Below are 27,755 nucleotides of genomic sequence, written 5' to 3'. Positions count from 1 at the left end.
TGGGGCCTGATGACAGGGTCAGGCGGTCTAAGTGTCCTGAGGCGGGTGAGGGAGGGGAGGCTAAAAGCTCGAGAGCAAGGCAGCACTGTGGGCACAAGGCAGCAACAGAGGGTCAGGCACCTGCTGGGGCAGCTAGGCGAGGGGGCACCATTGATGCATAAGTGAGGCAGCACCTATTGGCCTAAGGATTGCTTGTTGGACCTTGCCTAAGCTAGCTCACCACTGGCCTGGCCTTGAAGCCTAGGGGGTGTTCCGCCTAGTTGTCCCTGTTGGTGCAGAGGTGGTGCTTCCTGCTGGTGAGGTGTTGTGTTGGACATGAAAATTCAGCTGTTCTTTTCACTGGCCAGAGGAGAGCTGAAAACACTCACCTCACCTAGCCTGACTGCCCAGGCCCCTGCCCTAATGCAGGCGCAGGTAATGCAGTGGCCCAGTGGACTGCTGGCTCCAGACTCCTGAAGGAGAGAAGTTGTGGCGAGAGGTCCAAGGACTCAGTCACAAGCTCAGACATCACAGATAGTGACGGGGCGGACCCAGTCGCCTGTATGGTCTCAGCCATCTGACCCATGCTGGCTACCTTCTCCGCTTCACAGCAGACAGTTCCACTCTGAGCTTTTGAAGACAGCACGGCATTTTGATAAGTGGCAGACAGTGGGCCGCTGGACTGTGAGCCACAGCACGCCACCAACCAGGAGCACCCACCGGCCGGCGGCACGGCTGTGCTGCAAAACTCATGAGAACGGGCATGGCTGGAAGGAGAGAGGCACTGAAGAAGAAGAGCTGTGGAACCCGTGGAAACGAGTGGGTGTGAGAAAGGCCATGCGACGGGGCAGGCCAGAGCCAGCTGTGACTGACAAGCCCAGCACGGCATGTGGGAGAAGATGGGGGAGGGACAGTGGATAAGGCAGAAGCTGTTGGGTGGGATCCCAACGCGGACAGGCTATGGGAGAGCCACCTCCGGACTTAACCACCACCGCCTGACTCTGCGACTGGGCAGCTTGGTCCTGGTGAGTGGTGTCAAAGCGGTGGGTGGCGGATGCGTGGGACTGGAGAGGTGGCAGGTGGGAAGGTGCTGTGGCATGGCTCAGCACGGTGCTGTGGGGCGAGGTGCGATGGCCGGGATCCGTGACCCTCCGGCCTGCGGCCTCCTGGGTGCCGCCAAGGCCTGCGGAGGCGGGATGTGGGGCTAGCCAACGACAGCTGCACAGCTAACTGGCGAAGGCTGCACAGCGAAGATGCCCAGCTCCAGCAGTCCGGCTGGGTGTCCCATGGGAGAGCTGTGTTGATGTTCTGGACCGGTTCTCACTCAGAGAGGGGCAACCGTTCTCCTCACGGACTATTTTGATTTTACATGGCCTTGGGTGCATTGCGCCGTGGAGAGGGGGCGGATGGCCCGGGAGGATGCTCTGGGAACCAATGAAGGATTGGGTGGTGGGCTCTGTCACAGCCATTTGCAGCCCTAGGAGTCCTTTCAGTCATCACACCCGAGACGGCAGACAGCCGTCTTTCCTGAAGATGACACCAAACGGCAATCCCATCACAGAGCGATGGGCTGGTCGCCAACATCACAATCGCTGGGACACAACAGTTGCGCTAGTGGCAGAGCAACAGCTGGCCATACTGGGACGACCACAGCCTCCTGGTGCTGACCACACTCTGGTCTGCGGGCCTGATCCTGCCTGCTGCAGGAGGCCCTTCTCATGCTCGGCCCTCTCGCCGCAGCGAGATGATGGGAAATGGGGAGATGATCAGAACCTCCTGGTCCCGGGCTGCGGGTCCCAGAGGCCCCCAGGACCCTCCAGGACCGGCAGAGTTTGCCAACAGATGGCCAGCAGCGGCGCCAGTGCTGCGGAAAAGAGAAAAAACTAAGAGGGCGAGAGTTGACGCCAGAGGGAGAGTGGGTGGCTGGTCTAGATAGCCCTAGAAGAAAGCAGAGAAGTGGAGTGCAAGCAGTGAGATGAGTGGTGGGTGGGGCAGGAGAGAGAGAGGAGGAGGTGGAGAGGTGGGTCTGAGGGTCCACCTGCCGGAACGAAAAAGAGCTGGCACCTGCTAGAGACAGGCCATCCCCAGGGCCCCATCAGGACAAGCCTGGGGAGCACACTCAGGAAGACTCAGCCCAGCCCCCCAGACCCCCAACCCCCACAGGCCCAGCCCAGCCTTCGCAGCGCCCAGCACAGACTCTCCCTCCTGCCCTTCCCCCCCCATCCCCCCCCTGTCCCCAGCGTCCCCCTCCCCTTTCCTTTCCCCTCCCCCTTAGCCTGGCAGCCCCCAGAGAACATACAAGCCGCCCCTGACCGAGAGACCTTTTTGTTGCCTCGAGGCGGGACTTGTGGGGGGGGGGGTGTGTGGGGACTGAGAGGAAAATGTGTTATAAATGTTTATTTCGGGATGATGTGAACGTCACGACGACTGGTAGCTGTGAGTGTCTGTGATGATTGAGGGTGGCAGTGTTGTTGTTGTGTGTGTGTTGTGTTGTTTGCTCGTCGTCGAGCAGCTATGACCGGAGCAGACGAAGCTGGTTTGGAGGCGTTTTTTTGGGGTTTTGGGCGTGGCTAACAACACAAGCTTGTGTCTATGTTCTCTGATAAACACCCTACCTATTATCCACGTCTCTCGGCGTTCCTGACCCAGGGTCGCTACAATATGTTGACCAATAATTTATTTGACCGAGGATACCTGTTAAAAAAAACTAATTTAAGATAAATACGTCCATTTTAAATGATTCTTAAAAGCAAAAGGATGCCCGGCGGTCACTTTCTTCCTTTTCCTGACCAGAAGAGAGAGAGAAAACCTGTTGGACAGGACTGCCATCTCGTGGCTGGTCACGTGCCATAACAATACGTTCTACTTCCGGGTCTCCCAGAGTTGAGTGCTCGCTGTGGACCGTAAACCTGACGCTCGTGTTCTGCTTGATGGTTTCGCGATGCATCACCAGCCGGTGCTAAAAAATAGGCTCACTCTCCTCGAGAGAGCAGATAAATTTATCTCTGACATTTACTTCACAGACTGCAACCTGAGAGGACGGTAAGGCATCTTTTCATGCAGCTGCATTAACTCTCCGATAGATTAAAGGACTGAAGTGCTGCAGACCAGACATGGTTCCGTTTGTTTCTGTGGTCCTTTAAATAGAGGATTGTTTAATATCACGTTCATTCATATCCTACTCGTACATGCACATTATGCTGCTCAGTGATTATTTGGATATCAGTATTAGTTTCATATGTCTGTAACACACTGCTAATTAGGGTTGGGTACCGAAACCCGGTGCCAATGTGGTACCGGTTCCAATACAACCGGTGTTACCCGGACCGAAACGCAACGCACATTCCGGTGTTTCTTTCCGGTGCCTGAGCCGATTGAAATTGAAAAAAACTATTGTTGTGAACTTCTCAGGTGACTCCGCCCTGTCAGCAGGTTACGAGCCTCTCATATTTAACTCTGACAGCGGAGGCTGCGCCGTGTGTGACTGCGTGAGCCCGTGTGGAGCACACCAGCGTCAGGCTGGACGCGATGGGGAGGCCGTCACCGGTCCCCCTGAACACGGGGAGACCGATTATGACGAGCAGCCTGAACTCAGATTAGTACCGGAACGTTGATTGCAAGTCTTGCATTCATAAAAGTAGCCCAAGAAATAATAAATTAGCCATTATAACCATGTTTAAGCTAGCTCGTAGCTAGCGCTAGCTACGAGCGTGACAGTCTGCTAGCAGATGTGTTGATGTGCAGCGGTCCCGGCTGTATACCCGGTGTTACCGGGAATATAATGACGGAGGAATAAAGACCGTGGGGCGTCACTTTGTTTCAGTGGAACTCTCGCTGTCAGAAGCAAAACTTTGTGTCACGTGTCATCTTCAGTACCTCTGATTGGTTGTTCTCTTTGCCCATCAAAACAGTGACAGGATTAACCCTATAAAGTCTGCACATGACAATACATATCACATCATATAATGGAGAACATATATTGTGTTTGTTAACAGTCTGCTATCCGTTGTTTGTCAGTGCTCCATGATAACGGCTTCTACAGGGAATATGGCCAAAGAGGTTTTTAATGTCCTCATTGTGCGTTTAAAAAAAAAAATATCGGTTCAGGCACCGTTTAGGCACCGGTATCGTTTTAAAAGTACCGGTTTAGCACCGGTATCGGAAAAAACCCAAACGATACCCATCCCTACTGCTAATATTACAAGGTGTTATGTTGACATTTTATTACCCAAAAGTAATCTGACCTCATCATACATAAAGCACGTTGTGATTTTGGGCTCTCAACACTTTTTAAATAATTATTTTGCAGACTGCATGGAAGCTCCTGCCCGCTGGAGTCCCTCACCTCCTCCTTGTCCTCCAAACGGATCACATTCACAGAGGCCTTTCAGCTGACCTTTGCTCCTTATACAGTTGGTGATACCTTTGGACCCACGTAAGTAGAATTGTCTTTGTTTTATCACCCAAACATATCTTTTTATTCCCCCTGATGTTGTCAATGAACCAAGCTTGATGCTTGCTGAAGGTGGTGGACTTGCTGGTTTAAAGTGACCCTGAACATCCCAGAGTCCTGGAGAGGAAAAGAGGTTCATCTTCTGTGGGAAAGCGATGGTGAAGCAATGGTTTGGAGAGATGAACAGCCAGTTCAGGTAATGTAGCAGTCAGGCTAGATTAAAGTGTCAAAATCCTACTCAAACAAATAAGTATATTTCATTGTGACATGTGTAGGGCCTCACCAAAGAGGGCGAGAAGACGAGTTACATCCTGTCAGACTGTCTGAGAGACGAGGAGCCACACAGGTCAGTTACTTAAACAAGAGTTCATCGCTGCGTCTGTCACTAAATATATATCTAACACTATTTTCTCATGTTCTTTAGTGTCACCCTTTATGTGGAGGTGGCCTGTAATGGGCTTTTTGGTGCTGGTCAAGGGTCCATGATTGCAGCCCCAGATCCAAACAGGAAGTTTTCTGTACAGAAGGCAGAGCTGGTGGTGTTTAACCGCGACGTACAGGAGCTGCTGACTGATTTTGAGATGCTGATTGACATCGTAAAGGTGAAGTCACACAAAACATAACACGTTATTTTACTTTCGTTGAAGTTGAATGAAACTCACATTTTCTCTTCCTTCACAGGAACTCGGAGAGGGAGAGCAACGAGGCTATCAGGCACTCTTCACTGTCAATGAGATGGTGAACGTCTGCGACCCCTCTGACCCCAGCTCTTTCTCCAAAGCTCACAGTCTGGCCCACACCTTCTTCAGCCAGCGGAACGGGGACAGCCAGCACACGGCTCATGCGATGGGTCACTGCCACATAGACTCAGGTCTTAGTCTGTCTAAAATGTGTCATTTTGGGAATGCGAAACGGTTTAAAAAACCTGGCTTCGTATGCCTAGTCAGATTTGAAATTTAATCTATATTCGATATTTACATATTCAAATCAGAATTTTGCCAATGTTTTACTTTTCATTTTGTTCTCTGGCTGCTCGTGTTTAGCTTATTTTGTTAAAAAGGGAAAAGGTTTTTCAGAAAAGGGGGTTTTATATACTCTTGTAGCAAAGCAATGCTAAAAAACATACTAATCAGGATAATCTGCCCTATTTCTAAAGTAGAAACTAATGTTTCACGTACAATCTTCCAATATTTTGTCAAATTGGCTCATATTTCTACATTTCTGTCTCCCAAGCTTGGCTGTGGCCCTACGAAGAGACCATTCGCAAATGTGGCCGAAGCTGGGTGACAGTGATCCGTTTGATGGAGAAGAACTCAGACTTTGTTTTTACGTGCTCTCAGGTATTTCCCCACTGAGGCAGTTTATTATGAGCCATTAAGATTTTACAAATATGAGCAGTCCTCTTCAACTTTGACCTCTTCTTTGCTTTCTGTTCAGGCCCAGCAGTTCCAGTGGGTAAAGAGCTGGTACCCGGGACTCTTCTCCCAGATTCAGCAGTACGTTAAGGAAGGCCGCTTCATACCAGTTGGAGGAACATGGGTGGAAATGGTGAACCTCAGATCTTGCAAATAAATCGCTTTTCATGTTTCTTATGAATTTAACTATATGAAAGGGGCTTCTGCCACTTTGCTCTTTTTTTCTGAACATAATATCCTAAGTTAAGATTTACGAATGACATGTTTGCCTGTCAGGATGGCAATCTGCCCTCAGGTGAGTCCATGATTCGGCAGTTTCTAGAAGGCCAACGCTTCTTTAACCACGAGTTTGGGATCCATTGCAAAGAGGTAGGGATTCATTAAAAAAAAAGTCATAACCTGCTACATTTGTGCCATTTTATCAGGTATGCATACTATAATGATCTTTTCTCATTCTCTTTAGTTCTGGCTTCCGGACACGTTTGGCTACTCTGCCCAGCTTCCTCAGATAATGCAGGGCTCTGGCATTTCCAATTTCTTGACACAGAAGCTCAGCTGGAACCTGGTCAACACCTTTCCTGTAAGTTGTACTGGCCACAGACTTTTAAAAACACAAACATTGGTTAGTTAAGTTTTGACTTTCAGTTTTGACTTCTCTTTCCTCAAGCACAACACATTTTTCTGGGAAGGTCTGGATGGCTCAAAGGTTTTAACCCACTTCCCACCAGGAAACTCCTATGGAATGATGGGCAAGGTTGAGGAAGTGAGTGTTCGGTACACATAACACGATGAATGTTGAGTCTGTGACGATAATATTTACAATCCTCACAAAGCTTACATTTCTGCCCACAGCTGATGAAAACAGTAAAGAATAACAAAGACAAAGGAAGAGCGAACCACAGTGCAGTGTTGTTTGGTTTTGGCGATGGAGGCGGCGGCCCCACACAGCTGATGCTGGACAGACTGCACCGGGTCCAGGACACAGATGGACTTCCCAAGTCAGTTCCTGTCCCACACTTATAACTCAACACTCATCAGTAACAAAAACCCGCCCAAAATGAGTCAGAAATACGTCCCAGAAGTCAATTACTCATGAGTTTATGTTGTCTTTTCCTGCACTGTGGAATTTTTGTTATAAAGTTTGCCGGCATGGAGTCAGAGGACTCCTCCAAGCTTGTTAAATGTAACAGTATACAAGTGATGTTTATTATAATGTGGTCCTACAATATTATTAATTACACTAATGTTTTAGTCAGAATGAATAACAACGGTGTAGCCAGTGACGTCATTGGCCACTTCCATGTCTAATTCATGTGTTTCTCAGGGTCCAGTCATCTACTCCTGACAAGCTTTTCTCTCAGCTTCAGGCCGACTCCGCTCTGCTTTGCACTTGGACCGGAGAGCTCTTCCTGGAGCTGCACAACGGCAGCTACACAACACAGGCTCAGGTAGATCTTTAAAAGATGCTTTGCAATAACAGAAAAGATATCTGAGCACAAAGAGGCTAGAAAAGAACGAAATAACAAGAACAGTATTCATAATAAAGCTATAGCTTGTGTAAATATTAGGATATAGTATAGATTATTTACATGCAAGATTTACTTGGATTGTTACATCTAGCCAATTATACTAATAGTCAGAATTGCTTAAAATATATATATATATATTTATATTTTACAATATATATATATAATAGTTAATTATTAGTTATAATAATATTATTATATATAATGTGTGTAAGTAAAGGCAGATACACAAGCCTATATGTAAGGGGAAGGCATAATTACACGTTGCATCTTACAATATAATAGTTGCACACACAATGCCACAAGATAAGCATAAGTGGGCGGGAAAGGGTTGTACATGTCCAGGAAATATACATCAATAAAACTAATAAAGGTACTATTGGATAATGTGTGTGCTGTTTGATTAAGTGCTGTTATGTTCTCTCCTAGATCAAACGAGGGAACCGGCAGTGTGAGGCGTTGCTTCATGACATTGAGATAGCCGGCAGCTTGGCTCTGTGTCGGAACAGGACTTTTCAGTATCCTGTGGAAAAACTGCAGGAGCTCTGGAGGTCCAGACACACGGATCAAAGTTTGATGATTAATACATTAATGGCTCTGTTGTTGCAGTATGTGATACGGTTTCCTTTGAATTCTCCCTTTCAGGCTGCTTCTACTAAATCAGTTCCATGACGTGATTCCCGGCAGCTGTATCGAGATGGTTGTGGAGGATGCACTCCGGTATTATGAAGGTAGAGTTTTATGTCCATGAAAACCACAGCCATGTTCATGCATTGCTCTCTAAAAAGAATGCCATGCTGTGTGTCAGATATCCGTCGGGATGGCGCTGCACTGCTGCACGATGCCTTGGGAGCCCTCGGGTCAAAAGGCAACTCCACTGGTGTGTTCAACTCTCTGCCATGGGAGCGCCATGAAGTCATCCAGAGTCCAGCGGGCGCTGATAGACTTGGTCTGGGTATGTTTAAATATTTACAATAATGATGTTGTTGCCTTACAAAGTACAGCTGCATATCATTGCTTGAACCTTGAGTTTATTGTTTGGACTTGACTAGCTAGTCATATGACCTGCCCCTCTTCAACAGTCATTTCTTCATCTAGGTCTGAACACCATGCTATCCTTTTATCATCTGAGGATTCTTTTGCCGCAGCTATGATACCCTGATAACCCGTTGAGATCAGACCAGCTGATCCATGATGGTTTGGAGCTGTCTGTTTGCTGCATGTTTGATGGTCTGTGGTATCTGTTGTACTGCAGCTCTGGTGAGAGTTCCCAGCCTCGGTTTGTCCCCCGTCGAAGACACACAGCCTCTGGTTACAGTCTCTGTCACTTCTCAAGTATGTACTAATAGAGCATTTAATTTATTTCACTGCGTTGTCATTTAATGTGGCTTACTAAGGTGTGTAATGTACAGGCCGACGGCACCATCCTCATGGAGAACGGGATATTACAGACTGTTGTAAACACAGATGGCACTTTGGCGTCGCTGTATTTGATCAATGCTAACAGGTACGGTCGGATCACGTGGCCACATTTTCCACGACCGGTTACACACTGACTACTTTTTAATGAATTAACATCTGTCTCACCACTTGGTTGGTTTCAGAGAAGCCATTTCTGACAGCTGTCATGGGAACCAGTTTATCATGTTTGATGATGTCCCTCTGTACTGGGATGCTTGGGATGTAATGGACTACCATCTGCAGACAAGGTGTCAGTCTGTTGCATACCTCTGTTGCCCTCTTCATACACATTATAGTATCTGCAGGTGAGCCTAACTGCAGGATTGACCCCGTAGGAAGCCGGTTCTGGAGGTGGTGCAGCCTCCTCGTGTGGTGTCCTCGGGTGGGCTCCGAGGCAGCGTCAGCTTCACGCTCAGGATTAGTGATAAGAGCACCATCACACAGGAGATCGTCATGGACGCCATGTGTCCGTACATCAAGTTCAACACAGAGGTATATAACATTTATGATATCTGGAGATTCACTGAACCAACGGTTGACACATTCTTCAAAACCCAAAGAAATACCGAGTGTTGCATCCATCCAATTTCAGGTGAAGTGGGCGGAGTCGCACAAGTTTCTGAAGGTGGAATTCCCAGTGCGAGTCCACAGCCCCGACGCTACGTACGAGATCCAGTTTGGCCATCTGCAGAGACCCACACACAGGAACACCTCGTGGGACTGGGCCAGATTTGAGGTACAACACCAGCATGAACTGTACGAGTAGGACGACGTTCACCTTGAGGACAAAAGACGTCAGCAATGCTGTCAGAACATAAACAACGCTGTTGAAATGCTTTGTGTTGCCTTCGCTGGTTTCCATCATGACGTCCTTCTCAGGTCTGGGGTCACAAATGGGCCGATTTGTCGGAGCACAACTTCGGGGTCGCGCTGCTGAATGATTGCAAATATGGCTATTCAGTCCACAAGAACACGATGACCCTGTCCCTGTGAGGTTTCCCACTGTTCATATACCATTCACTTTCACCACGTCAATAATCCCTGCATCTAATGGCATCCGTCTCTCGTCACAGACTGAGAGCACCCAAGGCACCAGATGTCAATGCCGACATGGGGACTCATCATTTCACCTATGCAGTCATGCCACACGCGGGTAGGATTGAGCTCTTCTCATTACACCTTAACGCTCTCACCGTGGAACTTGTGATGTCATGTTTTGTGTTTTAAATTTAGGATCTTTCCAAGATGCTTCCGTCATCCAGTATGCGTACAACCTCAACTTCCCTTTGAGGTCAATCCAGTGCGCTGCCGACACCGAGCCCTGGAGTGCCTTTTCCGTCAACAGCGCAGCAGTCATCCTTGAGACCATTAAACAGGTATCCCATTAAATGCTAAGCTGCCTTGACTTAATCCACTCAGCCCACAAATGGCCATTTACTGTGTTTCCCGTGACAGGCTGAGGACAGGAAAGGGTCACTCGTAGTCCGACTGTATGAGTCACATGGGAGCAGCGTGACTGCAACTCTCTGTACCACCCTTCCAGTCCAGGAAGCCTGGCAGTGAGTATTTATACATTTATAGCTGTCTGGTATCTTTTAATGTTCTTCTATTATCCACTAAGAATGCAACTGGGTTTTTTTTCCTTTCAGTTGTGATTTCCTGGAGAGACAAGACCCCACTCGGCCAGCACGCATTACGTCAGAGGGAATCGCTCTGAACTTCAGCCCCTTCCAAATTGTGTCACTTCTCCTCATCTTTGTGAAAGACACAGCTGGAAACCAAATCTCAGCGTAGGCTCACGTTCTAAATCCTAAACATAAACTAGTTAAATGCTAGAAAAGGTATCATCTTGTGTTGCAGCTTATTTGGAGACTTCAAATGAAGGGCATCAGTTTGAGCTACTCCTGGATGACAATGTGACATAAATAAATTAATTACTTTGCATCAAATCAATACAAAGTTTCCAAACTTATAAAAACACGTTTTATTAAAAACAATTTTTGCAGTATAAAAACATACATCTCATACAGTGGTGCCTCTTTATTTGGGTGTACTGTTCTGCCTGGTCTCTCTCTCGCTACGCCTCTGTGGACCTGCAACAAGGACGACTTTGAGATACAATTCTGTTGTTTTCTTTCCAGCAGTACCCCAGTCGATTTTTCTTATCATTTTGAGAAGTTTCTAAGCTCACCTGTCGTTGGCTCTGAACTGCTGTTTTTCTTCCTCCGTGCAGTTTCTCTCTTTTCCTGTTGAGGTGCGTTTACTCCTCGTTTCCTCTTGGACGCGGTTTCCTTTGAAGGTCCATCCTCTTCTTTCTTTGGTGTTTTGGTCACAGTTTCTCTTTTGATCGCATTCTTCTTCTTTGGTGTGCTAACAGAGCGACTCCTAACCGCCTGATGAAATCAAACTGGTGTTAATCTATGGAGTGCATTAATTTAAGCAAAACGTAAAAGGGACTTGTTACCTTTTTCTTTTCAGTGTAATCGTGGTCATCTTCTTTCTTCACTCTCTTTTTGGCCTTGGGTGCTTTTGAATTTATTGGGTGGAAAAACAAACGGATCAGTTTATTCATCCACTATTCTCACATACATTTCACCGGAAGTTCTCAAGTTTCATATATTCAGAGTACCTGTAGGTGTCATGGGTCCGGGATCTCCCTGAAATTTGAACAGTACATATGGGTCAGTGACTTGTGAAACTGCCCGAGAGAATACAGGATGTTCCTATTAACTCACTTTGAACCACATGGTTCTGCCATTGTGGTCCTGTATCGATTGCATTCCATCCACAAAGTAACACCGCAGCCACGCCCTGAAGTCAGAGTAGTCTGCCTTCTGGGGATCGTAGCCCTTCCCACCTAGGAAAACAAAATGCGTTAGAACCTTAATTTTAAATGCGATGTGTTATCTCGGAATGAAATCATTGTGAATGTGTCTTTCACTCAAAATGACCCACCTAGGTTCACCACCTCTAGCGGTACTGTGTGACACAGTCGGAGCAGGTCACCCGGCTCGCCTTTCACTTGTTCCTCTTTAGACCCGTCTGAGGTCTTGTGCACAGAACAAAGAAAGAGGCACTGTTATACAATTTAAAGCGATGATTGTTGAGTGCCTAATAATCTGAAAAATGCGAGTGTCTGTCTCGGCTCTCTCACCTTTGTGTCTGTGATCTCATTCTTCACAACCTTCTTGTTTTCAAATGCATCTTCTGACTTCAGGCCTTCTAATACGGCCCTGGCTGGCACAAACGGTGGGATGCTCAGCCTAAAAAATGACAAACCACTTTGGACCCATTCTTTTGTCAAACAGAAAGGCTCCTTAGTTTTTAAGTGCATCTGAATCCGTGTGCTGGACGTAAGAAACCAAGAAGAGAATGAAAGCCATTCTTCTCATATCTGGAGCTAAACAGACCTTGAGTCTCATGAGAGCCGTTCTGTGTTTTGGTGAACAAAACAAAACATACAATCGGCCTTTTTTCTTCAAACCAGAACCTCAAAGGAAAAACACTTGTAAAGGACAAAAGAAACCTTTTGGTAGTCTTTCTAGTCCAACCTTGATTGTTGCATCCTTGTAATAAACCAGAACTAAAGCAAAGCTACTCCCTCTTTCATTCTTGCTCATTGTATGTTTCTTTTTAAACCGTGAATGGAGACCTATTGTTAGTCAAGGTTTCTCTGCCGCAGGCTTTCTTTCACTTTGTGTCCTTCGTAGCCACGAGTTACACCTAGCAGGTTACTAGAGATGCAAACTCGACATTTGAGAACATCCAAAGTAATATGCGTTGTCTCCCTGTAAATAAGTAAATACTGTTTGCATCTTCTTAGGGATGCACTGATCCAACATTTCCTCAGAATGCTTATTCTGATTACTCAACACAGGTTATCTGCCAATTACTAAATACTAATCAAATGTGTTTGCTATTCCACAAGTTTCATACCTGTATATGTTTGAATAAATGTAGCTACAAGAGGAAACACTGGACTTAAGGACTTTGAAATAAGCATTGTATTTTTTTGTATCGGGATAAAGAATTATCTTTAAACATTTTCATATATTAGTCTTTTTTCAAACAAAAATGTCACCTTCTCAAATGTGAAGATGTGCTGCTTTTTTAATTTCTTTTAATTGAAACTAAATACTGGAAGAAAAAAATAATAATTTGAGGATGACATTTTCAATTGGAAATGATTCCAGATTATTACATAATTCAAATAATTGTTAGTTACATGCCTATATTTAAAATGCCTATATATGTCATGGCTGATTTTTTTAAGTGGATCACCTGAAAAGGATTTCAGCCCTGAGGTAGTTCCCGATCCCGTTGAAGTACTTCTGATTGAGCAGCGCTTCACAGATGGGCCTGTCAAAGGCCCGGTTGGACAGGTGTGACACTATCTTCTCCCTGCAAAGGTATTATCTGGTCAGTGGGACAGTGATACTTTGATTGAGCAGGTGACTTAAGTTACAGTCTCAGCCTTACTAACCTGAAGCTTTCGTACTCAAACATGACACAAGGCCCTCGGTCAGGCTGCCACGTCCCATTGGGTTGCCAGCTGCCAAACCTGCGGGCATCCACAAAGCTGAGCACTCTGCAGGGCTTCTCTTTGGAGTGAAAACGCAGATGGGAATGTTTGGGCAGCTCATCCTCTGTGGTGAAGCGGAAACTGCCCGACATCCCAAAGCGAAAAACTATCTCCATGGGCTGGTCTGCTTGTCCTGGCTTCACTTTGTTTTTTGAATCATCACTCTTCATGGGCGTCAGCGTGAGCTTCACTTCCTTCCCTCTGGAAGTGGCGCTAATGCGATAGGCCTCACAGGTGAAGGGCACATGAAGATTCTTGCTGACCTCAGATTTTGTGACTGGTCCAGTGAACACCACTCCTGTGCACGTTGTGTTCACGTACAGGCTGGCCAGGTGGAGCTCTGGTCCCTCTGGCATTCTGTTCAAACAAATTGAGCTGTTCTGCAAAAAAAATGAAGTGACATCACAAAACATAGCACCAATGTGGCTGTGGCTACGTTTAACGGACATTGAGGACATGATGGACATTATAATTTACAAGTGAGGAGACAGCTTTGATACAGGAAATAACGCCTGCACATTTTAGGGAAATAAAAAGTGCATGTGCAGGCATAAAGAAACAGTTGATTAAAGGAATAGAAAGTAAAAATCGAAGTGATTCTTTTTTTTAAAAGCCCCAAAAGACCTTGGGTTTAATTTGAATGAGAGGGGTGTGTGTCAGGTGGAGGGGAGCAAAACAACTCACCCCAAACAGGAAATAGACCACGCCGTTGATAAACTCGTTAAAAGACTTAAAGTAGTCATATAACCGAGGGAGTTTGGCGGGTTTCTCTCTCCAGGGCTGCACACTGTGCCAAACAAGGCACTGACCAATACGCGTTCACAACACGCGTGTTACCAAACATTCGTCTTCTTCTTCTTCGGTTAAATAGTGGGTAGAAACCAGGGTCAAAGCGCGCATTACCGCCACCTACTACGTTGGAATATTAACTATCCCCTTTCCCCGAATTGCCAACCATCTTATAAACTTATAAGCACGCGAAAACAATCGCCACCATATATATCGCGTGATCTCGTTGCTCACACACTCGTTAGTTATAATCGTCGCACACATTTCTCATCTCAGTGAATGTGTTCGCTGTGTTCAAATAATTTAATGAATTTTCAAGCAAATGCAATGTAGAAAACACAACATGAGAAAACGGTAGGCTACAGCCCCAATGCATGCTGGGAATTGTAAGCTTTGCGGAAACCGATAAATGATACACATATTACACATTTTATTTTTGTAATTTATAAGCATAAGAAGGTCGAACACAAATTAGAATCATGACTAAAAGCAAAACGTGGTAATCAATATACAATTATTTTACAAAAATAGTCCATTCAGTTTTCTTGTTCAGTCTGGACACATTTCCACCAATTATTATGACTAACATGGTAGAAAAATAAAACTAAATATCAGTCAATACAAATAAGGAATGAGCCACATGACCTTTGAGATAATACATTCATCTAAAAAATGGAAAGATGTAAGTTTGGCACTTTTAAACAGCATCATTTGTGTCCGGCTGTCAATCGGACATTGAGGTCTAACTTCATTGTCCACTCTTCATTGAAGTGCATTCATCCTAGTCTGGGCTTGTTTGAGTTCTGTAGAAACACAGAGAAAAATATTCATCACAAAATAAATCTGACCAATAAAACGGTTTACAAATGGCCATACTATCAGAAAATAGCTGCAATTTGGCATGACGCAGAACTGACCTGCAAGCAGGACTCTCAACTTGTCTGCAGAAACGGAAACAACGGTGGTCTCTGTTGAGGCCGACTCTGCTCCGTGTGTCTGCAGTTTAAGCTGAATCATTGGTTCATTCACCTCCCTCAGCTCACTGGAGCTCAGAGTGTAGTCAACGCGCCAGGACACCGCCTCCAGTCGGCCCACTGAAATTCATTACAGGGCAGAATAGATGTCATCTCTCAGTCAGCAACCTTACAGGGAACAGCTCTCATCATCAGCTATTTGTGTCTTCCTCTTTTGACAAGGACAAGACGGACAGAATGACTTACATCTCAGACTCGTCTCTCTTAGTTTGCTTTGCAGCGCGGAGTGCTTATCTTCATATGATTTGCAGAGCCCCGTTGTGTGTTCTGAAATTGTGAGTTTGTGTAAAATTATTTGTAGAGTCAAGAGGAGAGTATTTTAAGTGCATAAACACATTGAAGACTTTTAACACATTATTAGTCGAATTACTGTTACAACACTTAATACAGAAGCAACCGATCCATTAGCAAAATAGTAACAGCCGCAAATTAGTTCATAGCTATTAAATAAAGTGGATCACAACATTTTAAAAAGACCATCTCAAGCTGCTGGAGACAGCATTATACGATCAATGTGCAAAATCCACATTGCACAACACCCCCACCTCTCCAACTAGCATTGTCACTGTGCATTGTGTACAAAAGGTGACACCTTGGAGTGCCAGCTGGCTGTAGTGTGTTATCATATTTAGTTCTACAATACCCAATTATGCTCCTATAACGACATGATATGTACCTGTATGTTTATAGAAGGGCAAATCTGCACACTATAAACATATAAAACTGTGTATTCAGGATTCCTTGGTTTTCTAGAAGCCCTGGGTATCTCCCCAAAGGGCTCCACTTAATGCAGACATTACCCCTAAAATAAAACAACCCGAAACAACCAGTCCATCCTTACGCTTGGCACTAGTAAAGTATGAAAAGTGGTCTGGCCATGTGTGACAACAAATTAAAAGACATAATCATAATTGTTATACCAAACATTGTTATACCACAGTGGACTTACCTTTAGGCAGACCGAGCTGCTGCAGCTCACTGGACAGGGACTCGCTATCAACATCATGCTTCGCAGCACTGGAGAAAATGAAGCTGAGCACTGCCACGCTAGCTTTGATATCACCGCTCTCTGCAAGAGGGAATGATGTCATGAATGAACATTTAATGGCAAAACCTGCAGTGGAAGTATGACAGTTTCATAGGCGTATGTGTTAAATTTAGTGTTTAGTTATATTTAAATGCAGTACCAGCACTAGTATACTTAAGTATATCAACTCTGCTAAGGAATCATGTTGTAGTAGTGGTACATTAGTACAGTTACTAATGCTCCCTTGTACTTTTACGTCGTATTACTTCCACGTTCAACTAAATAGTCCAATTCTCTCAAAATACTTTTAGTTAACACATAATTGTAATGTAGGCCTTTATTTATAATAGTGTTTATACAGTGTACTGCTGCAACTTCAACCCTCAATTTGTAAAAGATCTGCAGTATGAGGGAGACTTACCAAACTTTGCATCGGCAGTAAGCTTTGTAACCTTATCGTACTAAAACAAAAAGATAGCTTATATCAGTGAGTGAATTGTGAATATGACGTGAGGTAAAAGATGATGGAAATATGTTTAAATTCTTACATCAATGCCATCCCCGAGCAAATCCTTCAGCACTTGAGCACAGAGTAGTTTCATTTTGACACTTGACTTTTATGTTAGAAAGGCAGAAAACACAATTATTAGCATACAAAAAAACACCATAAACTGACCCTGAAAGTCGCAATATTGACTCTTTAAACTACAGTAATAATCTGTATACTAAAGTACTCACAATCTTGGCTAATGTGCTTATTTCCGCCAGTACCCAGTCTGGGCAGTCCAAATCTCCACAGAAACGAAACCGCTAGAAACAGACATCATATACACATTGTTAACTGAGCTGCTATTAAAGCCAGCTCCAAAACACCGAAACGATATCATGCTCATTGACGTTAGACATCCATCATTGTAAGTCACTGATAGCTTAGCCTGCTAACATCAGCTCCTAAAAGTCGGGTCTAAACATCGATACTGTTGAAGAACAACTAACGTTACTTCGTGCATAAGTGGTGCAACTAAAATTTCTTGTAAACACGGCTTCTAAATAAGAAAACTAGAATTAAACAATACGATTATTCATTGTTTACCATGGCTGTCAGTCGTCAGTCAGCTGAGCAGCGTTACGCGGAACTGAACCGGAAGTACTTTCTGCTTCGTCACATCTGATTGGACATTGGACAACAGTGGGCTTCCCTTCGGGCACAGATGATGGTTCTGATCTTGGCAACTCATGTCCATGACAAATAGCAATTGTATTAGACACCATATCACTTGTTGATTGTTACTGCATGCTTCAGCTCCCAGATACACTTTCAAATTTTAAAAAAGTTGTCGTATTCAAGTTTTTAGGAATTTGTTGAAAAGCAAACCTGAGCAAGTTAGATTGAAACATTCTGCATGTAATGTTTTAGATTATTTCCACCGTGCAAAGAGACCAATGCAGGAGTTTATATGGACTGAGAACGAAAGAGCACCCGGAAGTCCTTGCTGGTGTTTATATATATTTATATTAAGAGGAAAATGGGGAAGGGATGGTGCAAAAGTGGAATATATCAGTCAGTGTGATATGTTTCAGGTTAGATGAGTTAATAGATCCATTAAACAGGGGAGCCTTCCTGCCATTTGTACAATATATCTTTAGACAATAAATATTTCAGGTAATGCCACTGTTTACATCAGAGCTAATGCCTTTGCTGAGGGCTTTTTGTAGGATCGAACAAGCTGCTACTCAGAACTCAACTGTCTGCTTTTTATGTCAAGGGAGAAACCTGATATTATTTCAATCATATTAGTGAGTCTCAACAATACGTTTTGTTTGTTGTTGTTTCTGTCGTTCTTATAGTTGCAGATTGGCATTTAGTTAGAAAATATGGTCTTTTTTGCATGTCGTTTGATTTCCATTTATGTTTGTCTTTCTCCCTCAATATAGCCTTCATCACATATGTTTCTCAAATTGCTTCCGCTTTTGGCTTTTTGAAATGACTTCAACACATATGTATGCCCTGCACGTACTGTGTCAAGCACATTGGTTTATACATTAAATTAAATCAAATACAAAATATTTATTTTTTCCCTTGGTATCCTACACATTTGTTTTATGTACACTGAGTTGTTGATATTAACGTCATCTACAGCCGTATCATTTCATAACGATGAAGCGTTGCAGCGGCCCCGCCCACCACCTTGTGACAGACCGAGCAGCTTCGGGATTGTGCTCTTGACCATCGGGGAGCGCAAAGAGCAGAGAGAATACATCCACACAGGTTATTGGCTTTAACTCCTCGCTGGACGAGGAGGCACCTGTCTCTTTTCTCATGTCGTCCGTCCGCCAACAGACAGATTGAGGACGGTTCATACTGAAATAAGTATGTTCAGCGTATAATGCGCAAAATGTTGCGATTTGTTTTCTTTTGGTTTGCCGGGAATCTTCAACTCGTCCTAAATTCACCGACTCTTGGATCTAAACATAATCCCAGGCTTCTGAGAAAAGGTATAACGTTCACTTGTCACTTTTTCATACGTTTGCAATGTTTTAGATGTATTCAGACAAATCAATATCTCAAATCAGTGTGGATGGTTAGAAGAGTCAGACACAGAGTTAATCCTCAAATCCTTCTTAAACCTGCTAAGAGTAGATTTAGTTCAATTTAGATCATCCAACTTTACTCTCCAAAGGGAATGTAACCAGATCAGAGGAGAGTAGCTACAACGTTTAATGATACAGTCATTTATATGAGTCTGACCTTCACATCCCTCCATGTCATATATAAAAACAGAATGTGATGCATTACTCCCTCAGATGTAAACAGTGGTGGATTTGAATACCAAGTGTGTCAGAATCACAGCGTGTTCTTCAGCCATGAGAACTCTGAGCAGATGTATGTCGGAGGAACAGATTTTGTGCTGAAACTTGACGTGGATGACTATCATATTATAGAGGTGGGTGTTTCTGAATTGACATTTTTTAATTGATCTTTGTCTTTTGATTATTTAATCAACTGCAATGCATGTACTTCCTGTTTACTCATTTAATATCTTATCTAGTCCCAGCTTGACCTCGGTGTGTGTGTGTGTGTAATGACGGTGACGTTGGAGTGCGTGATGCAGCAGCTGAGGACATAATTAAACCATTTAGCAGATGGTTGTCACACACCCATTGTTACAGGACTCTGGCAGCGCCCACTGACAGATGTGGCCTTTCAAAGCCAGCTATAACATGCAGCTCTAAGTCAGAAGGAGCTGCGGATGGATGACACAAACAGACGCTGATGACTTCTAAAAGTTTATGTTATAATCCAGAAAAGTCAGATAACTATTCTGTTAAATATTCAGTCAGAATTCATTAATAGTGGGCTGATGCTTGTCGAATGTCTTCCAGAAACTAAAGCAGAAGTGATTAGTTTCTGACCATAACACAGATACATCTTAATTTTACGTTAACATATCTTTTCCACCTATTTAAGACATGTCATCGCCCAAACCATCTGTTTATGCAACTTTTATGCTTTGACAATAAGTGAATGATGTTGGAAAAGTAATTTTTCTCTTCATAATGTCTCATTTAAAACGATCCTCAAGTGAAAACGTTGTTAATTTGTCCATTAATTCATCTCCCCGACAGAAATTTCCTTTGAAAACCACAGGGCAACAACAGTGCCAAGAGGTCAGTAAATACAGATTTATATGGTCAGAAGTGGCTGCTCAACAAATTAGCAAAATAATAGATTTTTTGAAAAGCATACTTAGTTTTTTTTATAAAGCATAAATAACTGTGATGACTTGATAATAATATCTTCTGTTTCTGTAGGGCCGATGTGAAAATGTCATCACTGTGATCGAGCAGTTTCAGGACAGCTTGTTTGTCTGCGGAACAAATGGACACAAACCGCAGTGTTGGAAGCTTGTGAGTGTTTGCATGAATCGCTGAATATGTTCCGTCACTTCGGTCTGACGTTCTGCCGACATCGTGTCTGGTTGACTTTACTGGCAACCACAGGGCCGAGCTGATTGAAGCATGGAGATTGTTTGTGTCACGGCGATGGTTCTCATTCAACTCTAATCAGCACCCTGTCTGTAATTTCAGTCGGTTGTTGGGTGCCTGGTGTTTAGATATATTGCACCATCACAACTAACTATGATAATATTCTTTTGACTTGGTTCTACAGTTTTCTTCATTGAACAACCAGTCTTATAAAATAGAGAAGAGTTATGAGGGGACAGGCATCTCTCCATTTGTTTACACACACAACTCGGTCTCCCTCACAGCAGGTATGTTGAATTCAACCACTTGCACAGTCGTATAGTAGCTCATGTTTTTTAGGGTTTTCAAAATGTGACTGGGGGCTGCAGACTTATGTTACCACATGAAGTCACGTGTGATAGCCGAGTTGGCCAACCGGTGCACTTTCACATAAATATACTGAATAATTAAACGTCTTTGCTCGTTTTCACATAATGTCTCTCTACTATTTTTAGAGGGGGATCTATATTCGGCGGCGCCTTTGGATACTGATGGAGGTTCATTGCAATTCAGACGAAAAGCTGGAAACAGAACTAATGTCTGGATGTATGACAGCTGGGTCTCAGGTGGGTTAATGACTGAGCTGTACTCCTAATGTAGGATGAATATAAAACAATCCCACAACCATAATTAATATCACTTCAAAATGCACCTGAATAGTATCAGTTTGCCCTAAACGTGTTAAGTCTTTGACTCGCGCTGTTCTTTGCACTCTTCAGTGCCCTTTCATAATCACTTGTTATGGTCTCACATGCCAAGCGTTGTCATATTATCTGCTGGCACGGCACTTTAGGCCTACTGTAAACAGTGAAGCAGTTTGTAAAACATGTCCTCCTCTCACAGAGCCCACGTTCATCTCCGCTTCGTGGGTGAAGCGGAGGGAAGACCCCGACAACGAGAAGATCTACATATTTTTCCGTGAAAAGAACTCCGATCAGAATCCGGAGGCTGACCCCTGGATATCGAGGGTTGCCAGAGTGTGTAAGGTATGCTGGACACTGAAGTGGAAAACACGTATGTCAGTGAAGTTCTCGCCTCACACTGGACTGCTACAGCAAATTCTCTGCATTCCTATCCATGCTAATATTTATATTCAAAACAAGACGTAGTATTGTTTGCACCAGTATGACATATCAGCCCACCCACCCTTAGTTCAGCTTTGGTCTGGTAGGAACAAAGCACAAGCAGGCCCTTTGTGTGGGTGCTACCCGGACATTGATGTTTAGAATATGAAATATTGATGAAGCCATGTAATCTGATCGAAAGCACCAGAAGACCTACCGTACTTAATGGACCTTGAGGTAAGATTATTTTGTCGATCGTTGTTCCCAAGGTTGAGGATAAACTTTGACTTTACAAATGGAAAAGGTTATTCCCATGGTGTTTTGTAATGTAGTTCATAAATCTACATTATCGCCACAAGCATAATCACCTCTTCTAGTTTCAATTAGAATAAACAGACAGTAAATTGTTGTACACGTCAGCAGAGTTTATTGTCAGTGTTCTCGTGTTGGCTGGGTCTCCAACAGTAACCTGTCCTGAATTTGCCAAATAAAGGAGACAAAAGGCCACCATTGTTCATACCAGTGTTGTTTTTTTATCTTGAACATTAGTTACGGTCAACCCTATGTACAGTAGTGTGGTCAGGAGAGTATGATCTACTGATATGCTCTTATTACAAGCTCAGGGCTCTTGGTTACCTGGTAGGAATGAAGTATTTGCTTGCACTTTGCTAAAAAAGCAAAGCAAGATGACACAGTGATATCCTGTGGTACGTGAATACGATGCCGGTCTTTTTACAAAGGCATACACATGATTAATTCATTAGTGCACGATCTGCACCACAGTTCTCTAATTCCTACTACCTGCACAAATGAATCAGGCTTCTTATATTTCAATAAACTAACACGGCACGCTATTATTGTGTTAAAGTAGACTCTTTTCAACACCCTTGTTATTTGACATTTGTGTCAAACAAGACTTGCCCTAACAGTGGGTAGGTGTTTCATACCAGATATCGTAATAATAATAATAATAATAATGCATTTAATTTTTAGCGCACTCTTCCTTCAAAGAATCTCAGAGTGCCACACATATAGTAAAAACAAATAAAACCGATTAAAACATAGTTAAAGCAACCCATAAAAAATAAAAATAAAGAATGTAATAGCTGACAATAAATTAACTCAAGGTAAAAAATGCTTTCCTGAATAAAAAGGTTTTTAGGCCAGTCTTAAAAGAGTTCAGTGTCTGAGTTTCCCTCAGGTGGTCATAGTCCAAAGACAGTCAATTAACGATTAGTTAATGAATGTTAGTCTGTGAAAAGTGATGTCATTTATTGGTGTCATTTTGCAGGTAGATGAAGGTGGACCAAAACGATTCTTCCAGAACATGTGGACATCTTTCCTCAAGGCCCGGCTTGTCTGTGGGTTTCCGGAAGAGTCGCTCTATTTCAACCGTCTCCAAGACATCTATGTGATGCATGCTGAGGACTGGAGAGACACCCGAGTTTATGCTCTTTTCACGCTTTTCACAAGCAGCTGGTGAGACACTTCCCCTCCCTTCATTATCAGCAACTAAGCAACAGCACAAGCAACACGCTGACATGGCAACACACAATAGTTCTCACCTTGAATTTAGTATTGCACTTCTTTAAGTAGTGTGACTCAGAAAAGATATATATAGATATTTTAAAAGGATGGTCAACATAAATTGATGGAGGCTTGAATAAAAGTTTTAATGGATTTTAATAAAATATCTTCTGCTAACAGTCGGACAGCATCAGGCAATGGGACAAAACCACCACCACTGATATACGGATAACAGCTGTATTTATTATCCTAACTTCAGTTATCTCATTGCTCTTCCAGGAACTCCACAGCAGTCTGCATCTATTCAATCGAAATGATTGAGGAATTATTTGAGAACTCAACTTTCAAGGGCTACAACAAAGACGTCCCAAAACCAAGGCCAGGAACGGTAACCATTTGTTTGGTTGCTATGTTGCACTGCAGAGACTGAATGGTTCCTCTCAGGGTTTTATTTCTGTTCACAATGCATTTTGGTGTATAGGCCGATCAGATGTTCCAGAGTAAGACACAAACATGTTACATAAGTGGGTGGAAAATGTGTGTCTGTAATACTTATACCCATCAAATGTGGTTCAGTGTTTCCATTCGTAGAATTAGTTTGTCGTTTTTTAAGTCTTTTTAAGTTCAACCCTCTTGAGGAACTAAAGAGGCCCCACCAACACGGATACATTTCAGAATTTCCTCTAGTCGTAAGCAGTTCACTGACCCAGTGAGTAATGGTAACTTAAAGAAGGTTGACTTGTAGCCATGTCTTGCTAAGAAAACCCTGTGCCTTCCATCTGTTCAGGTTATATCTCGGAAATGTTTGTCTTATTTCTTTTTATACAACTTTTGGATGCCTTCTGTTTTGTATACTGAAGAGTTACTTAACCCGAGTGTCCTACAAACATTCAGTTAATGTTCCCTTTTCCAACAGTATACAAACTGCTTAAAAATGGAAAGAAACTACAACTTTGTGTCCACGTATTTTTCAGTGTGTAAAAAACAGCAGGACCCTGCCACTGGCCACGGTCAATATGGTCAAGGACTACCCAGAAATGACTGACTGGGTTCACTCCATGCATTATAGAGCTCCATTTTATACAAGCAGCAACAACTACACCAAGATAGCTGTGGACCGCGTCCAGGCAGCAGACCAGCACATGTATAACGTTCTGCTTCTGGCTACTGGTATGTTCCGGTTGGGAGGAATTATTGTGTTCCTTCCGTACTTTGTTGAGCTGTTTATGCCTCATGTGTTTCCTTGTTTGTCTGTATTTTAATCATGGACTGACTGTAACTATGTGAGGAACAATGGGCTAAAAATACAGTATCAGCTACAAAATAACAACATTACAAAACATTTGTGTGCTGTTCCAACAGATTCTGGGACTATCCATAAAGTGTTGGAGTCGGAGTCCAAACCGTTCATCATCTCTGAAACACAACTCTCCGGCCGTTCAACCATCAAATCAATGAAGCTTGTATCCACAAAGGTAATTTAAATGCCATGCTTTGTGTGGCAAGGTGTTGTCAGTAGCGTTTTTGTCAACTTATTGGTGAAATTATATTTCTCACAATTATATATTTGTATGCTACACTATTCAGTATTATATATTAACTTGATTATGTAATATGGAAGGGACTGCTTGTAATACCAAAGAAAGGTCTCACACATTGCAATACTTGGTCTATCAATGGTTGGAAGTGAAATTACGTTTGTGTCTCCCTGTGCACAGAAAAAGTTAGTAGTTGGTTTTCCAGAGAAAATTTCTATCATGGACCTCCAGAGGTGTCATGAGTACAACAAGTCCTGTGCAGATTGTGTCCTGGCCCGGGACCCGTACTGCGCCTGGACGAAGTTTGGATGCACTCCAACTTCCCTGTAAGTGTGGACAGCATTGATACCAACAACTAACACGTTAACAAGACAGAAATAGCTGCTCTCTGCATGTTCATCTGAATATTAACTCTCTGCCAAAGATTGGAATGAATGTTAATGCAAAGATGAGCGGCGAAAATAATATGTTTTCAACATAAAACAGATAATCAGGGCAACGTCAAAGCCACTCATCTTAAAATGCACTTGTTGGAACATGTTTTGTTTTTATTTTCAGTGGCGGCATTCAAAATATCATTGATGGGAACATAAGTCAATGTCTCGCAGCAGTAGAAGGTAACTACCGATGAGCCGGTTGTTTATACAAACCTGCTATGGACTCAAAAACTTGTCACATCTGTATTTATTTTTTATTTTTTATTCTTGTAGAAGAAAAACTCATAAACCGGACCAAACGGCAGACAGCTTCACCATCACCAGAGGGTGTGAGCACGGACCACTCGGTCCCCCTGAGTGTCCCCTTCTATCTGTCATGCCCGATAGACTCCTACCATGCTGTCTACACCTGGGATCATGAAGGCCAGAGCAGCCCGTGTCTCCAAATGCAGTCGAACTGCCTGCACCTCATCCCGGCCATGGCACACGAGAACTATGGCGGCTACAAGTGTGTTTCCAAAGAGAAAGACTACAGCAAAGTCGTGAAAACGTATTATCTTAGAGAGCAAATTATTCAAGACACAAATGAAAACACTGAGAGGATCAACTTCCCTTCCAAGATGAATTATGCATCAGCTGTCGTGCCGCAGAAGGCATGGATCACCCTCGGACTTGCTGTGTTGGGGATTTTCACTTAGGATTTGCAAAAATTACTATTTAATTTAACACTCCCTTGCTTTTGAAAATATTTTCAGTTGGTCCAGTAGTCGCGTATGAAAATGTAGCATAAACATCCTCAGGCTCTTTGTTCTAGTCATTGCTCTCAGAGCAGGACACAGGCAACATTAACATCTAAATCTGTCCTTCTGTACACATTACATCTATTGCACCTGTCCATCCTGGAGAGGGATCCTCCTCTGTTGCTCTCCTGAAGGTTTCTTCCCTTTTTTCCCCCTGAAGGGTTATTTGGGAGTTTTTCCTGATCCGATGTGAGGTTTTGGGGCAGGGATGTCTATGTGTACAGATTGTAAAGCACTCCGAGACAAATTTGTAATTTGTGAAATTGGGCTATACAAATAAACTGAATTGAATTGAATTGAACATTAAAGGAAATCCACCAATAAAGCTGGAAAAAAATAGCAGAAATACAAACTTTTCGCGTAAGCGGACATGTCGTTAGGTCTTAGGTCTACAGGAACACGCTGTAGTCATGTTGTTCGCCATCTGTTTGTTTGGATCAGCTGATGATCAGTTTATTACCTCAACATCCTTCATGAACTATAATGTTATGTTTCATTAACTGAGAAATTTTTTCATTTTCTTTCTTTTAAAACATGGAAAAAAGGGAAGATATAAGTAATCTGAAGGAATTCCTTTTGAAAAGGGTTTTGTCCAAACCAAAGCACACCTTTAGAGAGAAGTGATCGTGAGAGCCACAGACAGCCTGTGCACAGTGTGTGCATGTTGAGGAAAGCTCTTTGGTCTATTTGAGGGCAAAACTGTTTTTTAAAGTTCCTGTACAAATTCCCTCTGTTGCGGAAGGGTGGAGACCCCAGGGACCCTCCCTGGATTTCCCTGTTTTGTTCAGCCAGAGAGGCGTTAGAAAATGTGCAGTAAAAAAAGTTTTTCAGCAGAGCAGGCAATGTCTGCCTTGTAAAGAAAGTGGCACTTTGTTAAATTTACTAATTCATTTTTGGTCAAACATTTTTTTTATTTTGCATTGAAATCCAAAAAGATATTAATATTAGTTGCAGTGTGAGAAATGAACATATTAGCCCCACAGGCCACTTGACCTAGAACAGATTTGAGAAGGTGGTTGAAGATGATAGTTTTTCCTCATATCTTTTAGTGTTTTGGTACAATCTTTTATGTTTCACACTGGAGTGTTTTATACGTGCAAGCAATATGTGTCCTTATAATTTCAGAAATAGTATATTTTTGCATAATATTAGCTTGAAAAGGCTACCTGAAGAATGTAAGTGATTATTATTGATTTCCAGCTCATTTAAATAAAAAAAAGAATGGAGCTGACATTAGTCACAAGGAGTTGTATAACCATCGCTCTCTTAGATCCACTTGTAAGTGGTTTTAAGGGAATAGTTTATATGTCATGCCTTTATCAGACGTGACACCCTGCAATAAACCACATGCAGCCTAATCAGAGTATCAACAACCAAGGATCTTCAGCTTAAGCTGTCTCATTCCTGGACCCACCGTCTCAATGGTCTCAGCCCTGCTAATGACATCAATGACGCAGATACATCTTGTTTAGGAAAATAAATGAATCACAACTACACTTCTTCTCTCTGGCCACAACAGTCCGACAGGAAATCCTGTATTCTTGTTAGATTTTCTTTCAGATTAGGTTATTGTAGTTTAAAAGCTTCGGTAGAATTTTCTATCTCGAAGTAATCCCGATGTCCCATTTATATAGCACAGTCAAATCTGATTTCCATTATCAGACATTGAATCCCTCTAAACTTTGCCACACCTGACACATAAATAAACTGATGTGATTTTTCTGTTATTGAGGCAAGAACAGAAAGGAGGAAGCACACTCATCTAGGCGTGTTGCTTTTCTTGTTTGTGACCACACCCTGCTGTTACTATGTTGGCTGGATGTCCTCAGTTTGAACAAATATATATTTTAACACTACAATGACTTTACATGGAACATTTCAAGTGAAATACATTGTGTGGGATTAGGCTTCACCTGTTCCACAAATGATGTCAGTTGTTTTCATCTGAGATTCCAACACATGGTCTATGGTTATGTGTCTACTAGTGTTTATAACCTGTAAGTGTGTATCTGACCTGTAAGTGTCTATCTGACCTGTAGGCTGCTGAAAAACGTACTCGTAGTTCAGGTGAAGCTGTAAAATGTGTTTTCATGCGTC

At 43.1% G+C, this 27,755-nt stretch overlaps 4 protein-coding genes across 6 annotated transcripts; 2 read left to right on the top strand and 2 right to left on the bottom strand.

Annotated features, from left to right (window-relative positions):
- The first annotated feature begins 2,883 nt into the window (after positions 1–2,883).
- On the top strand, positions 2,884–10,859 carry man2c1 (mannosidase, alpha, class 2C, member 1). The gene is made up of 26 exons (XM_056416878.1): positions 2,884–3,021; positions 4,289–4,414; positions 4,505–4,628; positions 4,708–4,778; positions 4,857–5,034; positions 5,114–5,303; positions 5,666–5,772; positions 5,870–5,980; positions 6,124–6,216; positions 6,311–6,427; positions 6,515–6,610; positions 6,700–6,845; positions 7,172–7,295; positions 7,803–7,924; positions 8,019–8,104; positions 8,182–8,328; positions 8,629–8,708; positions 8,786–8,880; positions 8,978–9,082; positions 9,170–9,326; positions 9,427–9,570; positions 9,714–9,823; positions 9,908–9,987; positions 10,068–10,210; positions 10,290–10,393; positions 10,484–10,859. Exons 1-26 carry the CDS (start codon positions 2,921–2,923, stop codon positions 10,626–10,628), a joined length of 3,102 nt encoding a protein of 1,033 aa, XP_056272853.1. The 5' UTR covers positions 2,884–2,920; the 3' UTR covers positions 10,629–10,859.
- On the bottom strand, positions 10,722–14,529 carry neil1 (nei-like DNA glycosylase 1). Of its 3 annotated transcripts, none has more exons than XM_056416881.1 (10): positions 14,101–14,529; positions 13,318–13,796; positions 13,116–13,235; positions 11,989–12,097; positions 11,790–11,883; positions 11,570–11,691; positions 11,464–11,491; positions 11,299–11,360; positions 11,026–11,227; positions 10,722–10,927 (listed from the first exon to the last, which is right to left on the bottom strand). In XM_056416881.1, the coding sequence occupies exons 2-10, from the start codon at positions 13,770–13,772 to the stop codon at positions 10,875–10,877; spliced, it is 1,245 nt and encodes a 414-aa protein (XP_056272856.1). In that variant the 5' UTR covers positions 13,773–13,796; positions 14,101–14,529; the 3' UTR covers positions 10,722–10,874. The 3 variants fall into 3 exon arrangements, with proteins under 3 accessions (XP_056272856.1, XP_056272855.1, XP_056272854.1); XM_056416880.1 differs by having other exon boundaries at positions 13,318–13,791; XM_056416879.1 differs by lacking the exon at positions 14,101–14,529 and having other exon boundaries at positions 13,318–14,088.
- A 97-nt stretch (positions 14,530–14,626) lies between these two features.
- commd4 (COMM domain containing 4) lies at positions 14,627–17,406 on the bottom strand. Its single transcript, XM_056416883.1, has 8 exons — positions 17,360–17,406; positions 17,005–17,076; positions 16,815–16,880; positions 16,688–16,727; positions 16,189–16,308; positions 15,426–15,506; positions 15,123–15,299; positions 14,627–15,008 (listed from the first exon to the last, which is right to left on the bottom strand). Exons 1-8 carry the CDS (start codon positions 17,360–17,362, stop codon positions 14,968–14,970), a joined length of 600 nt encoding a protein of 199 aa, XP_056272858.1. The 5' UTR covers positions 17,363–17,406; the 3' UTR covers positions 14,627–14,967.
- Positions 17,407–18,548: 1,142 nt separating this feature from the next.
- Positions 18,549–27,755, top strand: sema7a (semaphorin 7A). The gene is made up of 14 exons (XM_056417594.1): positions 18,549–18,762; positions 19,072–19,211; positions 19,894–19,935; positions 20,080–20,175; positions 20,438–20,540; positions 20,748–20,858; positions 21,136–21,278; positions 22,648–22,835; positions 23,163–23,271; positions 23,858–24,053; positions 24,246–24,358; positions 24,602–24,747; positions 24,980–25,038; positions 25,132–27,755. Exons 1-14 carry the CDS (start codon positions 18,654–18,656, stop codon positions 25,554–25,556), a joined length of 1,980 nt encoding a protein of 659 aa, XP_056273569.1. The 5' UTR covers positions 18,549–18,653; the 3' UTR covers positions 25,557–27,755.

This window comes from Pseudoliparis swirei, chromosome 6, assembly GCF_029220125.1.
Source record: "Pseudoliparis swirei isolate HS2019 ecotype Mariana Trench chromosome 6, NWPU_hadal_v1, whole genome shotgun sequence".
NCBI lineage: Eukaryota > Metazoa > Chordata > Actinopteri > Perciformes > Liparidae > Pseudoliparis > Pseudoliparis swirei.
The sequence above is the reverse complement of the archived record's forward strand: the minus strand, read 5'-3'. Positions and strand labels throughout refer to the sequence as shown.